Source organism: Actinia tenebrosa, unplaced genomic scaffold, assembly GCF_029948245.1.
Source record: "Actinia tenebrosa isolate PJP-AT-01 unplaced genomic scaffold, QUT_ActTen_1.0 PGA_scaffold17__23_contigs__length_9995812, whole genome shotgun sequence".
Lineage (NCBI taxonomy): Eukaryota > Metazoa > Cnidaria > Anthozoa > Actiniaria > Actiniidae > Actinia > Actinia tenebrosa.
In genome coordinates this window covers 444,476-460,467 of record NW_028292577.1, presented here as the reverse complement: position 1 = coordinate 460,467, position 15,992 = coordinate 444,476, and the positions used below count along the sequence as shown (strand labels likewise).

Below are 15,992 nucleotides of genomic sequence, written 5' to 3'. Positions count from 1 at the left end.
AAAACTCCTAAAAATCTAGGTTATATCAACATTTTAGGAAAAGTTTAAATCAGGAACACGTGAAAAAATAGATTTTTGTAGGGATTTTTGTTCGACTTTTATGAGATTTTTTATGAGCACCGAAACTACAAAATATGACAATTCAATGTATCTCTCTGTCTTTTTGTCGAAAATATCCATGTATTATTGTAGAAGGATTGACTAGCCTTCGTTCGTGCAATCATATAGTCTGCAAATAACTATTATCTTATGAATCTTAATATTTTTCTAATCACTTCCGGTGGCGCAATTTTTACTCCGCCAAAAGCTCGTGCGTAGGCTTCCATTAAATGCTGATTATCTCGAAAACGAGACACCCTATTTTTCTTTCCAGATTTGGAATCAGCATTAAATTTCAATTCGGAAAATCGAAGTTTTTAAAAAAGCTTAAATCAATTTCCAAAAGTAGGCAGTCACCTTAACAAAAGATTTCTCATTAGCATCCATTGTTAACGGTATCACAATGGCCGCCATGTTTTTGTCTTTTAACTCTCTTGGGAATGCTTGCAATAATAATCTTAAAATCCGAATAAATGCTCTGACTATATATCTGCGCTAGAAATGGACTTTTTCACAATATTGGATGCATCATGGGTCATCAGGGCAAAGATGACAAAGAAATAATTAGGCAAATGCATACATTTTACTTCATATTTCATTTTCTTCAACTTTTTGAACTAAAACTTTTTTGTGCTGATGGACAAGCTTTTTCTCTTGCTGTCACCATAGTTAATTTCCCTCTATTAACTATGCTGTCACGAAGTTTTTGGACTAATTGAGCTAGTTTCCGAATCGCCATATTTCGATAAAATTCGATCGGACATGCACGATCAAAATAAGCAGTTTTTCGAAGAAAAAAATTCTGAAGCTACGAAACGTTTTTGATTACCCCAGAAAAATCAGTAAAAATTGGTTTTCTTTTAGTTCAAGAAGTCGTTTGAAGCTTGAATTTGATTGCAAGGCTCATTTCAAAAGTTAAACTTCACATGAGCCGAACCTAATCGAAACAATGGATAACAAGGCAGTCTTCTTTGATGTAGTTAGGTTCGGCTCTGTGAAGTTCTACGTTTAACCTGAGCCTTAGGCTTGTCCTGATTACCAATGATGCGTTCAATAGCGTGAAAAAGGACAGTTAACTTAGGGGGGTGAACCTCTCTGGTTCACTAGAGCTTTTGTTACAGCTACCCCGTGTACCGCCACTTCCCACACTTCCCCCGTAGAAAGCCGCGTTGAAAGCGGCTGTAAACAGGCTATGGTACAACTCTTCTTTGTCTACGTGAGCATGTTGTCCTGTTTTCGCATTATATTGTTTGTTACCGCATGAAGAGAAGTAAAGAAAACTAAGAATGCATTGAAAATGCCTTGCCAACAAGCTGAATACAATAGGCCAATTTGCTAGTCTTTTTCAAGCCGACAAGTGATGCTTATTAACTAGTGTCTTGATCAATGTGATGCTATCCGAATATATGCCCTCTGCATCTATTGAATCAGAGAAAACATTGTAAATCTAGCTTTTACAAGGCTGCCGGTATTGGTTAGTTGTTTTGCCGGATAATCTAAACTTGCCCTCTTCAAAATAATAGTTTAATATTATTTTGAAGAGGGCAAGTTTAGATATATCCGGCAATAAATCAAATTTCTTTTAAGAACTATCAAATGATTATAAATAATATATAAACATTTGGAAAAGATGCACGAATAAAAAAAATAATGACAAAAAACAGGTGAAAAACAAAACAACCGTTTATAAATATACCGTTTATATATTTTTTTGAGTAGAGACTTCTTATCTTGGGCTTTGGGAAAGATTACTTAACTCTGTCACTAAGGAAATTTAGAACTAGCTTATACACATAAGAAAGACCATGAGGATGAATTCCACAAACTGCATGGTAAAATTTCTCCGCGTAATTGCCTTAAAACTAAAATGACGTTATTGTAATGAATAATTTGCTTGGGATACGTTTATTGCAAGCGTTAGAGTAGGGCAATACAAAGATTGTTGTTGCTCACAAAGTCAAAATATATAACAATTTCTAGTAACAACTAGAAGTATTCTTACGACTTACCTTGCCTGGCGATTCAAAGCATATTTGTGAGCCATACTTCTAGATCTAATATCTTGCAATATAAATCTGTATATATTCTATCTGCCCGAAGCTCAGAGCGGAGGACATTCAAGTTCTTCCTGTTTTGTTCATTTATCTCAGGACAGTATAGGAAAATTCGTCCGAGAGACACACCAGGAGCATAAAAAATATAGCTTCAACTCACGCTGTGTTTGTATGTGTGCTGATCAAAATGCTCGCCTAGACGCCAAGTATCCTGTATGACATCATTCTCCTGTGGGAATAGCCTTTTGTCTGTCAGGTGTAACGCAACATTGACTTTAGACCAACAAGAGATGAGAAGGAAACGTTATCAGAAAAGATGCGAATGTACAGAAAAAATCCTTACTGGTTTGTTGTTGTCGTTTTGGTTGAAAATCATTGTGTGTGATGAAGTAACAAAAAATGTGCTGCTTTTTGCCGGGAATTCACGAGCAGGTGAAACGAACGCGTAATTCTTTAAAAATGTTCTTTTTTTGGTCGTTCTCTCCATTCTGGTGAAGTCAAAGCCCACCTCCCTAATTAAAGGTACCGCACAACTAATTTGTATAGCAATTACTGCTATTGTTATTGGCCTAGCCATGTTGATTTGCGAGTTAATTATCAATTACGCCTTGCGGCAACAAAACAGAAAAGAAAGGCAAAAGGCAAAAAAAAAAAAAAAAAAAAAAAAAAAAAAAAGAAAGAAAAGAAGAAGAAAAAAAGAGAGCAACCATGATCATGAAAATGTGTATGCACATTGCGCGTTTAAGACGCGATTACATTCAGCAATTTCATCTGCAACGACACAAGTTGCATAGAGCATTGCAGCATGTAAACTACAGGCGCAATTTGAAAAAAATTTGCGAGACAAGTTGTAGCAATTGTTGCCAAAAGTTGGCAAGTATTGCGTCTCCATTGCGTCTCCATTGCGAGACAAGTTACGGAGAAAATTTTTTCGAGTAATCGCCCCTTTACGAGCTTTGACCACTTTAATTTTTCCGTCATTGACAATCGTTATCTTTCTCTTCTTTCTCTCTGGGAAAATTAAAGAAAGACTCTACCAGTGGGGATAAATTATAGCGGTTTACGATGGTTGTCCACCCAAATTCATACTCAGTTTTATCAATGTCCCAACGTTTTAGCAGAGATTTGGTTTCTTAGTTTAGAGTGGCTGGTGTGAAAACACACTTAAAACTCGGAGGATTAGAATCAAAGCCGAGTCACAAGATTCCGCGAAGTGATTGGACGAAACACTTATATGAAAATAGCATGCAGGAAGCCATTTTAATGCTATGGTATGTTTTGTGGAAATGTATTATAAATCAAGCTGCTGTTACTTAAAGAAATTTTCAAACCAAGCATTATAAATGCGCTATTTTCCCAGTAAGTTTACACTTCATGAATGAAAACTTTTTACTTTCGTAATCGTTAGGCGAATATTTGTCAAATTTTGCGGTAAATATTCCAAGGTCTAGCTCCACCATTTCGTGCACTAGGTTTCCTTCCGTGCAGTTTCTCAGTTTGTGCATAGTTAATGGAGCGCATCTAGTATACAATTATGTGGTACGAAGCATTTATGTTGATCGCTCTGCAAGGCTAAAATTGTTCTCTAAACAAAAACAAGTATTTCATCATAATCACGTGTTATGACATCCGTTCTCATTAAAAACTGTATCAAACATTAATTCAATCTTTATGTGACTTATGTGTAAAAAAGATTTGCAATCCGATAAAACACGTTTATGTACCAGCGTTCCAAAAGTGGAAGGTAGCGGTCAAGCGTGAGGGGGTCCAGCCACCTTAAGAAAATACTTCTTTGATTTATCCCGCTCCCCTCGATTGATGAATATTAGCTACACTTAAATAGATCTTTTTACTGGTGTGATGGCCATCTTGAATTATAAGATGCCGAGGGGGAAAATGTAGAAAATGTATAGAGCAAATAATTTGAAATCTTGGTGTTTATTGTTCCAACTATCAAAAACTTTAATTGCTTTTTCGGTGTGCTTCTCATTAAAAAGCGTAAATTGATAAAAAATATATTATTCGATTGCACGTTACGTCATCGCGGCCATGTTGGTGCCATTTACAAAACATTTCTTATTAGCATCCATTGTTAACGGCACCACAATGGCCGCCATGTTTTTGTCTTTTGACTCTCTGGAAATGCTTGCAACCCATCAATACCCCGACTGCTGTATAGTCTATACTTGTCCAATAGTTGATCCCTCGGCATCCCTTAATGTCTCAATGAAAACGATAGAATTCAAGATAGCCGCCAAATCGGTTAAAATCTCCAAGTAGTAGATAAATGAAAGAATATTTGTCTTTGGAGAGAAAGTGTATATATATATATATACATCTGTTATTCATCTAAAAATCTATCTATTTATTAGTGAGTAATATTTTTCTATCTGATTACTAATGTGTGCGAAACCTGTTCGAAGACCAATTTTCAGAAGACCTACGAATGGAAAGTGAAATAAATGGTTAATAGAAATAGGATAACATTCTGAGATTGAGGATAAAACTGGGTCCAGTTGGCATTGCAGTGCATTTTGGGGCTGTTTTAGGGGACAAAATAGACGCCATCTTGGAAATATGTCCCTTAAAACGCCCCACAATGCACTGCAATGCCAACTCGACCCAGTTTTCCCCCGACCTTTGAACGGCTAATATTCAAAGAATCATATCATGAACAACTTACCAGACTTGAAAGTCGCCTCTAGCATGCTCTGTAGTGAGTCCTGAAGATCTATTTGTCCCAGAGCGCTAACCAAAGTATGACGTGACCCGTCTATGAAAAAACAAACATAAAATATCGTTTGATCAAAATTAAAATCAACTTTCTATAAAGCGTTTTCTCTCAGTGCCTAGAGAGTTAAAGCAGCCATAATGGGAAGAAACTAAAAACAAATTTATTGTCAAAGATGAACCAATATGGCGGCTGTGACGTCATGTGAAAACGCTCTATCGTACGATGTATTTAAATATTTGTTGAACTGAATGACGTGGGAGACTGGTCACTAGTACCGATTGGCACGAAAACAAGGTCAGCGGTTCTATCTGCAGAAAAACTGAATTTTTCCATTTTGCCTCGCTTTATTTATCTGTACGAGTCTCTTTCCTTCGTTTTTCCTATGATAAACTACTAGTCAAAGATACCGCACAGATTCATAGACCAACCAATTTGTTTCATTAGTAGTTACCTAGTATGTGTCTTGTCATATGCACAAATGATATGAATAGAAATTAATGTAATTTTCCTTATCGCTTTATTATAAATATTTATTATGGCAATTATCTTATATTTAAATTTCTATACATTGTCACCAAATGTAATTAATATTTAAGAGCGATAAACTTCTGTTCTGTTCTGTACCTTTATTTTCTATTGTAGACAACATGAATCCAGACGGCTGTACTTGAACTCTGACGGAACCCTTTTATAGATAGAAGACAAATACGATACTACTTGTAAGAAATAGTACTACTTATGACTAATTTCTGAAATACATGAGGGAAGGGGTTTCTATTGCCGCTCATCCCTGCCTTGTAGACAATTTCGATTTTTGGCACCGGTCATTATCTATCATATCGTATTTGAGTACTTAACGTAATGAAGCGTTTTTGTTATTGGAAGTTATAGGGGAGGTGTAAAGGGAGGCCAATCCCGTAGTCCCACATAGATCAACACGAGAGTAAAAACAACCTACATACCTTTGTGGGTTTGTGCATAGGATAGTTAACCGATGTGACGAAAAGACCTTTAAGAGGAAAGGTTTTCTTATCAATAAACAATACAGAACAAACTGTGATAGAGTGGTTTTTATATCACTGGCTAGGAAACATACGGTACTGACTTACAGAAGGTACACGGTGGAGCGCAAATACTAGAAGCGGGCATGTTGCATGGCTATAGTGTTTGTATTATACGACATACGGTAGCATTAAAATGGCTTTCCATTGTCATCCTGTAATTCACTTCAAAAGGTCATATATTTCCTAAATATTTTACTACAGGAAACCCAAGTATAGACTTCAAGAATGATGACGTTTTATACCTACACTTCTAGAATCCTTTTCACCAGCTTTTTGTTATGCTAATTTTCACTATTGTCTTGGTATTTTCAAAGGAATAAATTTTTAACAATTGAATATGAGAAGGTTTTTGAAAAGGATTGTTGTAGTTTATGTACGAAACCTCAATAGGGATAGGGTATATTGACCCTGTAAAACTTCCTTAGAAGCCCAAGTGACATCGAGAAAAACGTACCACAGGTAACCCACCAACTTAAACTTACCACAGGTATTGTCCTTGGTGAGGTAGGATGGTATCCAACACCTTAGTAAACAGCACTCTCGCCTAGACATACTTGGCATTGGAAGACTGTACGTGTTGGTTACTATGGATGCCCTTGGGATTGAATCTACGCAATAAAGAGAACCCAATGATCAAACACGTTCGGCATTCTTTCTCACAGAGTTTAATCTAAGGGAACGTTCACTGAATAATATTTTTGACGGGCAAGGGGAGGGTTGGTGGGATTTTCTGAATTGTAAGTAAAAAATGTATTGGCTTTTTCCCAACCCGATTTTTTTTACCTGGTTCCTTATAAAAATAGGAAAAATATTAAATATTGGCGCTCAACGATCGCATGTGGCTACTGCAAATGTTTACATGTATGAAATCGAACTGGTCTCAAGGGAAATAGTTTTGTTATCCCGTGAGTCTCGATGTTTGCCAAAGGGAAAGCCGAGCTTTGTTTATATAGCAATAGATTTTCTATTTAGCTCATTATTTTTTGGGGTTGTCCCCCCTTACATTTTTTACGTGCCCCCCTTAAATACCACCAGCTTCCCCCCCTTCCCCCCCTTCCCCCATGCTTGTAAAAAATGAACAGTCCCTAATAAATGAAGCTACACTTGTCATACCTTCAATAACTTCCAGAACTTCTTCATTTCTAAAAATCTGGTCAAACTGAAAGAAAGAAAAACAACAAAGCACAGTCGTATGTGTTTAAGCGGTCACCTACGGGACTTTGTCTGCTAGTAGAGATGGACCCAGGGGCGGATCCAGGAATTTTAGAAGGGGGGGGGGGGTGACTATTACGAAGGTTTTACCAGGAATTCGATGAAAAAGGGGGTGACTGTTACTAACGATATACTGAGAAAATTGACCGAAAAGGGGGTGAAAAGGGGGTGACTAGTTACCCCTCTTACCACCCCTGGGACCCTTTCAGCTTGGCAGTAATGTTTCCCCCGATTTCAGACCATATGTCATTCCCTAGAGTATCATTTCATTCTTTAACGTTAATGCATAAGAAGACACACAAATATGGATACACGATGGTCTGAAATGGGAAAAACATTACGCCAAAGCTGAAAGGGTTTATGGACGATACTCAAAATTATAATGAATTTGAGGCTAACATGAAAATACAAAAGAAATCACACTTTTTCTCGATGACATTTGTGGCATTTTTTTTGTATTTCCCTGTATGTTAGCCTCGCAAGATAATTTTAAGAAGGGTCCATTGGAACTAGCATTTGACGTACTGATTAATTAATGGCAATCAGAGCAACGGGGACCTCAGTTTTCAATGCACTTATTATACCTTTCCTCCAGGTCTCATAGCAGTCAGTAAATAATCATACGTTACTTCAAGAGGAACAGGAATACACCCTTCAATCTGCAGCAATGAAACAAAGAGAAGACAAACGACAAGTTAGTAGTCGTTGATCAACCTTCAAACTTTAATTGATACTTTTGGCATTAAAACAAACAAATACACTAAAAAACTTCAATTTTATCGATACACTGAAACAACTTGTGGGGTGAACAAAGTCAGGTCACGGCTAGCTCACAGATCGAACCATGAAACTGGACAACCTCTGGGATAATAGTCTAACTTGGCCACTCTCACAGACCACATTGGAATTTAGCTTAGGTTTTGCGGAGGGAGGAAAAACCGGAGAAAAACCTTCTTCTCTTTTTAGGGCGCTCCATATAAGCTCGAAAACTCGAAGATCTTAGCTCCGATATGTGGATGGTTATTTTCATTTCATATTTATACGACAACTGCCATATACTACGTATATGTTGAATATGTGCTTTCGTTTCTAAGGTTACCAGAAGGCTACCTTTATCACGGCGTATGATTCATGTTTAAAGCTCAGTCGTGAGAGAGTCACGCCATTTTTGCTGTCAGTTTTTTTCCATATTGCTTCCTTGATGACAGAACAAAGGCATCTCCATTGCTGGGTGAAAATGGTAAAATACAATGAAATAGATCAGGTGCATGTGACGTCATTGCCGCCATCTTGGTTGACGATAACAACGCATTCCTCGTTAGCTTCTCTTATTAGATCAATCAAGACGGCGGCTGTTTCATTGTTATTCATATCTCAAGGGATTTTGAGTCACATGGTTGCACACACTCTATACACTAAAGGAGCGTTAACAAACAATGTTAGGTTTGCATGGGAGCACCCAAAAATATTAATTCAAAATGTAAAATCCCCCCTCACCCCATAAATAATAAACGCTCCCTAATAAGGTAATGGTTATGGAAAGAAAAAAACTCAAGAATATCGATAAATATACGAAAACAAAAGATAATCAGTAGCCTGTTGCATCCGAACAAAACTCTGGTTTGGTGAGTCTTCATTTGTCTTTGGAGGGGAAGTGGAGTGAGGTACAGCCGGAGCCACTAAGATATATTTATATAAGCTAGAAGAATCCAATGTAAAATTATGAACGCGAAGAGCAAAGAACACAGGCTATTTTTACCTCCATTCGCCAACTTGGGTTCAAATATTCATCTCTGACTTGCAAGACTTTTGAAGACATCTGCGCTGGAGCTGATAAGGTCTTCTGGTGGCGTTTCTTTCTTGTCTAAAGAGAAGGAAAAATGTTCAAATGTTTAATGTTCAAAAGGACAAAAAAAATTTTCTTTGTTTGCACATGAAGGAAAGGTGTGCCTTATACTAACCCGTCTGTCCATTCTTGAGCGAACGCTTCTTCTATTTTCGTTAAATGTCTCCGAAGAGAAAAGATCTGTTTCTATCGATGCACTCAATACCTCCATCCAGGACAGCTTGTCTTCTTCGTTATCTATGATACAAGATGCAAGTATTAGCCTTATACACAAGGATCCAACGCAAGTGTCATCCTTTTACACAGGGATTCCGCACTTTCTGCGATACGAGATGCAAGGTTGTCCTTGTAAACAAGGATCCTGCACAAGATGAGTGCCATCCTTATACACAATGACAGGGAATCTACGATAAAAGATACAAGCGTTAGCCTTATATAAAGGGATCCCGTACAAGATAAGTGTTATCCTTATACACAGGAGTCCCACAATATCTACGATAAAAAACAGGAGTATTAGCCTTATATAAAGGGATCCCGTACAAGATAAGTGTTATCCTTATACATAGGGATCCCGCACTACCTACGATAAAAAAATTAAGGAGCTAGACACAAGCTTTGATTACTTGAAAAATCATATTTTGAATGTGTAATGGACTCACCACAGCTGACGTAATAAGTCCTTTTTGCCGTATTATCAAACACAGGCCCCAAGGCAAAACAGAACGGCTTATTTTTTTCTTCTTTTGTCTCTAGTTCGCGTGCAACATCTAGCGAAGAAAGAAAAGGTGGGAAAATGAAGTAGACACAAAAATGCAAAAGGCAATAAATAATGAAGAGGAATTGCCCTATTTCACAAAGACGGCAAAGCTTGTTTACGAGAGGGACAGAATGGTAAAAAAACAATATGAATTTAGAATAATTTTACTCTGAAAATGGGAATTGATATCTCTGCCGATATGTCTGGTTTTCAAAGATTTTACAAACCGGTGTTTATCCTACAATATATACGGTATTTAGTGGCTATTATGGCCTTCTAAAAAATACAATATTTTACAGTTTTTTTAGTGTTGTTCCTGTTTTGTAACCCACCCACGACAATGATTCTTTTAGCGTTAAAAAAAAAAAGATTATTTTCTTGCGACGTCATAATAAAATAAGGCAATTGAAAAATGAGAGAGGTAAGGTCAAGGCTTTCGTTTCCAAAAATAGGGAAAAATAGGCTAAATTAAGATTTTGTTAATCATGAAATAAATAACAAGGTATTCATAAATAACAGTATGATATATAATCCTTCCGGCAGAATGTTTTTCGTCTACATGTACGTCTTAGGTTATGCCATCTGCTAAAAGCCATTTTTCCCGAGGTCCAGGAAAAATACTGGGTCGAATTTGCATTGCGGTGCATTGTGGGATTGTTTATGGGACATATTTCCAAGATGGCGTCTATTTTATACCCCAAAACAGCTAGCTCCAAAATGCACTGCAACGCCAGCTCGACTCAGATTTTTTCCTCAACCTCTGGTCACATATTGGTCTGGGTGACTTACATGTAGAGTCGAGCTCTATCGAGCCAGCTGGCTGATTAGCCTCAATGTCTTCCATTTTTCTGAAAAAAAGGATTAAAATTGTAGGTTATTATTCTATACTAGCAAGGGGGCGACCGCTCCCTCCCCTCTCCCCCTGAAAAAAAGTTTGGCTTAAAGTCGTAAGTTTTCCTATTTTGTTGGGCTACCTGTGAGATTGGTTTTCGCGCTAAAGAGCACTGTGTGCTCGCCTGTCCCATTCTGGTACTCTTGCTAAGCTACTGCCGAACATGCAATATTTGATACCTCTCGTTCAGATCCTTCCGAATTTTCGGCGGACCTTAGCGCAAAGCTAGAGTAAACTAGAATTCCTTTGGATCTGTTAAAACCCAATGTGCATTAACATTTAGAGCACTTTTCGTCCTAGTAGAAGACACCACATAAAGCGGCTTTCAAATGAGGGGAGAAATCAGGGGCCGCATCGTGTTGACTAATGCTGCGGCACTTTAGTGCATGATTCCCAAAATAAGAATAAAACATCAGAAGGGAGACTTGTCATCGCTAATCACCTTCGAGAAGTACAGCAGTGGCGCAGCTCGACGAGGTCGAACTGAAAGCATGTGAAAGGCAAAGCTTAAGCGCTAAAAGGATTCGTAACTCTTGGATTTTAAAGGAGTGCAAGTGCATGCATGCATACAGTATGAAGATCAAAAAACGTTTGATCCTAGAAGAATATATGTATTTCAAAAATTTGAAGGACAGCGGTCACCACCATAAAAGTACTTATCGTACTTATGGACGGAATCGTGTGAGAACTGAGAACGTGGGCTTAAGCATGCACTTTTAAAAAACCCTTTCACAAGGGCTTGTCCATACGTATCCGGATATATATTTCAATGAAACGGAATTTCTTCTTTGCAGATTGGCCTTGAAATGAAGAAATAGAAAACGCTACTGGTGGACGAGAGTTTTTTGAAAACGGAAAACAAATCCGTTTTCGAATGTTAAGAATAAACCATAGTTAATAGAGGGGAATTAACTATGGAATAAACATACCATCTAGGAAGAAAACACGCGTGTCATCTTTACGTAGCTCTTGACAAACCCTCTATCTTAGACCAAGGACTCAAATATTTAAAAGCAGAATTGAATTTGAGTCAAGTAGTAGTTACAAATCACTTCTTTTTTCTCCATTATAAGGACATCTTGGAGGAGGAAAACCTGTCTCCGGTAAATTGAAAATAATAGAAAAAAATAACAAAGAGGTGAATGTTATTATGAATGTGTTTGGTTATATAAACGTCTTGTATGGCATGGTTTAAGACGTATCAGCGTAATTTCTTTCTCCAAATAAGCTCGAAGCGAAATAACTGAAATACTGATCGAAAAGAACCATCATTAACAGAACTTTTAAAAAAATTCTTTGGAAGCTTTCACACAAAGTTCTAAATATTTTCTTCCCTAAGATACTAAGTAAATTCCTGAAAGCGTTTCAACTTACTGCAGAAGCTGTTCAAGAGTTTATTCACCTTAGCACTGAATTAAAACGATGGAGGAGTTTAGCATTTATATCGTGGTGGTCAATATCATTATCTGTATTGCCACGATAATTTGTAATGCCCTTATCCTGATAGCAGTAGTAACGACGCCTCGACTTCACGCTCCTTCAAACATTCTTTTGTGCAACCGTGCAACTGCAGATTTTGGAGTTGGTCTGTTCACTCTTCCATTCTTTATGAGCGCTCAACTCCGTGAAAAATCAATAGTCTTGGAAACAGGTTTACATCTATCGGTTCTGGTGTTTGCAGGGATTTCTATGGCGGGGATGACGCTTATCTCACTCGATCGATACTTAGCCCTGTGGCTTCATCTTCGCTATCCAGCGATCGTAACGGTACCACGTACGGTCAAAGTCGTCGTGTCGTTATGGATAGACGCAGGAATAGTCATTGTGATTTATTTTCTTCGAGTGGAAGTGATTAGGCTTCTCGGAACGATTGGTGCTTTGATGTGTTTTGGTATCTCGTCTGTAGTTTATGTTCGTATATACCTCATCGTTCGACGCCACAAAAAACAAATTCAGGACCAGAATCGGTCGATACTATCTGCTGGTCATTCTGGGCCATTACCGAAGCATGGCAAATCCATCAAGACCATGTATCTGGTAAACGGGTTCTTTGTGATGAGTTGGCTGCCATTAGTGTTACTGGTGATCACCAAAGCGAAGGTGTATTCTGCGATAGGAGAGGAGGGCTATCGACACGTGGAACAAGTTGCAATAACGGTTTTTCTTTCGAACTCTGTCGCTAATCCAATACTTTACTGTTGGAGAGTGAGTCAAATACGACAGACAGTAATGAAGATATTGAGGAAGATTAATAAACTGATGTTTAAAGGAAATGACATCTCCTCTTTATAGACTGGGGGTTGATTTATGATATGGATCATTAATCATTTTATGACCCATGTTTGCAATTAGACAGAAGATGAAATTATAAATTAGATGCATGAAATGCTGTTTCACAAAAGCAACAATACTTTGAGAAAAGGAAGAAAAGAAAAAAGACAGACAGACAGACAGAATGATAGAAAGAAGGGAAGAAAGAAAGAAAGAAAGAAAGAAAGAAAGGAAGGAATAAAGAAAGAAGAAAGAAAGAAAGAAAGAAGAACAGTAATGAAGAGTAAGGACATAAGAGTAATGATGTCGAAGGAATAGGAGTAAAATCTGCCGCACATCCCTCACTCCCCCGACCCTCCCACGTCATCCAACTTGCACCTTACTCCACTCCCACTCATCAGTCGCCGCACTCCCCGAATCACTCCTACCCGTACGCACCGCTCCTCCTCCCTCCTCCCCTCCCCCTCCCCCTCCCAACATTCACATACCCTCCCCCCCTCCTCCACTCAACTAAAAACCCCCCTCCCAGAAAGAAATACAAGAAGAAAGAAAGAAAGAAAGAAAGAATTATGATAACAAATAGGTCAATGAGAAAAAATCACTTATGAAGCAATCTAAGACATCGAGCAAGAAACCTTGATAGTTTAAGTGCTTCCTCTGTTCTTTGTTAAGAAAAGAATGCAAGTTCTTCATGGAGAAGAAAACTACTTCAAAGTTCATTCACCTTTTATACTTGCAAAGGAAATGAAAAAACTTAGAGAGCTGTCATGTTGAGGACAATGGGATGTTTTCGACACCGTGGTACCACTCTCGATAAAGTGCTTCAAAATATTCTGTTTTTGCGAAAATAGAGGCTTCCCCTCACTTCTTTGCTAATTTCTTATAATTTTTTGAATGCACAAGTTAGATAGCTGTGATATAAGCTTAAAAGTAACTTTATGGTGGTGTTTTGTCATGCCTGAACGCTTATATCACTTGATCAACTTGCTCACTACAGCTTGTATGATAACTTCCTCACTATGATCTGTTGACAGCATAATAAACGTCTCTCTTCAAATAACTCAACATTTCCTTACACTGGTAGGGGGGAGGACGACAGTCAAGACGGCGCTTACTAAAAATGTCATCTATGCTGCATCAGAGCTGAGATGCGATATAAATGCTATAAGAGTAATCTTATTCAACCAGTGACGCGTAATAACCAAATAGACACAAAACAAAACAATGGAAATAAGGTCAAATAAATTCTTAAGAGAGTTTACGAATCTTTCATTGGTTAAGCAAAGCTAGTTTAAACTAGGATTATTGGAAATCCTATGATTATGATAAGTAAATATTGGCAAAATTATTCGAAACCGGAAGTACGAAACAGTTCAAGTTTATCTAAATAGTTGACTTCAGCGAGCGAGTTGCAAGGTGAAGCTAAAAAACAAGCTTGAGTTTTCATCTTCACTCACTACAGACATGATTGAAATATTTAAGATTTTACCTGTAATATGACCATGTTGTGATTCCCTCGGGACGTTTAACGAGACGACACCATCTTCTTTTCCAGTTTGTTTTGCCTAGAAAAGCTTGTCCACTTTCCTTGACAGCCCAGCCTTCTTTTAAAACAGTGTTCCCTGCACATAGTGATATATTAAAGAAACTTTTCATACGTGTTTTATAAGAAAAACAAGACTTATTGGTGGACAAATGTACAGTTTCTTGGGACGGTTCAACATTACCTTTCTCGTTGACCGCCATGATCAGATGTCTATTTTGAGAGGAGTCTGGTAACAAGCAAGTTGAAACGGAAAATCCGGACCAGGACGAGTAGGATTGACGCATCTCACCAATAGGAATTACTTTCAAGGAATTGAGTTAGACATTTGCTTAGCCAAGAGGTCGTTTCAGGTTTCGATCTGTGAGTTAGCAGTGCCCTGACTTAGATAGCCAATCTCCCCTAGCTTGGGTCAAGCATAATCAAAATCCTACCTAATTAACAAAATAAATTAACAACACATTCCAAAAGCCATATAAAAATACACTTTATTTCACTCTAATAAATTGTGTATGTCATCCTGGATATAGACATTTTCAAGATTCGTTTGAGTGACCACGAAAAAATGACTCCAAGTCGAAGTTGGACAATAATAAAGTACAGTAAATTAAATGTGTGAACACTTGGTCAAGTACAACTACGAATTGAGGTCATTGTTTTGTGGTCACTCAAGAGAATTTAGGAAAGACCTACACATGACTGGTGCAAGGAAAAATGGGTAAACTGCAGAAGTATGAAAAATATTGATTACGAGAAATTATACAGTACTACTGCAGCATTAAGTAAAGAGTGCAAGAATAGCCTTTAGAAGAAGCAATGTAAATGCAATCCCGATTTTTTCGACAGATTAATGTTTGTGAAATTGGTAAGGGGAGGGGAGGGAAGGGGAAATTTGTTCAGCATGACAGGAGGGCAACAGATTTGTCAGTGCAAATAGTTTTTTTTTAAATTGGGGGGGGGGGGGGGGGGGGTGAGTCCTGTATATGCCATGTTCTAAAAGGCTATTCTGACTCATTAACAAGTAAATATAATTAATATTAATAGTGCATTGTTTTGTTATATTATTGTTTTTGGCAGCAAGACAAAGTTTGCTGATAAAATACGAGCATGTCAGATATAGGATCTAACTACCCCAATGCTCAGTACCAGCCAAGTTGACCTTCATTAAAAAGTCAAGGTCAATGAAATTCAAGAATTCTTACTAAACACAATGGCATAGACTTCTCAAAACCATTCAGAAACTGAAACCAAGTGAAATAAAATCTCATTCTCTTGGCATGTTGTTTTTTCTTCAGTATTTTTTTCCATAGAGATAACTGCTAAAGATACCTTAAATTTAACATCTCTTCTCACTAGTGTGCAAACAATATATCCGTGAAATATTAGTAATACTAACTAACGCTATTTTATGCTAATTATATTGTTTTCTTTTGTTTAACTAGCACTATTTTGAACAATTTAGTAATTAGTGTTTCATGGATATATTGTTTGCACTCTATTTGAGGGCAACTTAACTCTAA

The 15,992-nt window shown here is 37.5% G+C and overlaps 2 protein-coding genes across 2 annotated transcripts; one reads left to right on the top strand and one right to left on the bottom strand.

Moving 5' to 3' along the window:
- Window positions 1–3,383: 3,383 nt before the first annotated feature.
- LOC116292680 (uncharacterized) lies at window positions 3,384–14,694 on the bottom strand. The gene is made up of 14 exons (XM_031700035.2): window positions 14,657–14,694; window positions 14,419–14,551; window positions 10,556–10,614; window positions 9,669–9,776; window positions 9,125–9,246; window positions 8,923–9,027; window positions 8,274–8,390; window positions 7,748–7,822; window positions 7,065–7,110; window positions 6,434–6,559; window positions 5,850–5,896; window positions 5,512–5,572; window positions 4,837–4,926; window positions 3,384–4,593 (listed from the first exon to the last, which is right to left on the bottom strand). Exons 1-14 carry the CDS (start codon window positions 14,673–14,675, stop codon window positions 4,511–4,513), a joined length of 1,191 nt encoding a protein of 396 aa, XP_031555895.2. The 5' UTR covers window positions 14,676–14,694; the 3' UTR covers window positions 3,384–4,510.
- Window positions 12,081–12,950, top strand: LOC148910153 (melanocortin receptor 3-like). Its single transcript, XM_089032087.1, has one exon. The coding sequence runs from the start codon at window positions 12,081–12,083 to the stop codon at window positions 12,948–12,950; it is 870 nt and encodes a 289-aa protein (XP_088888213.1).
- Window positions 14,695–15,992: the final 1,298 nt, after the last annotated feature.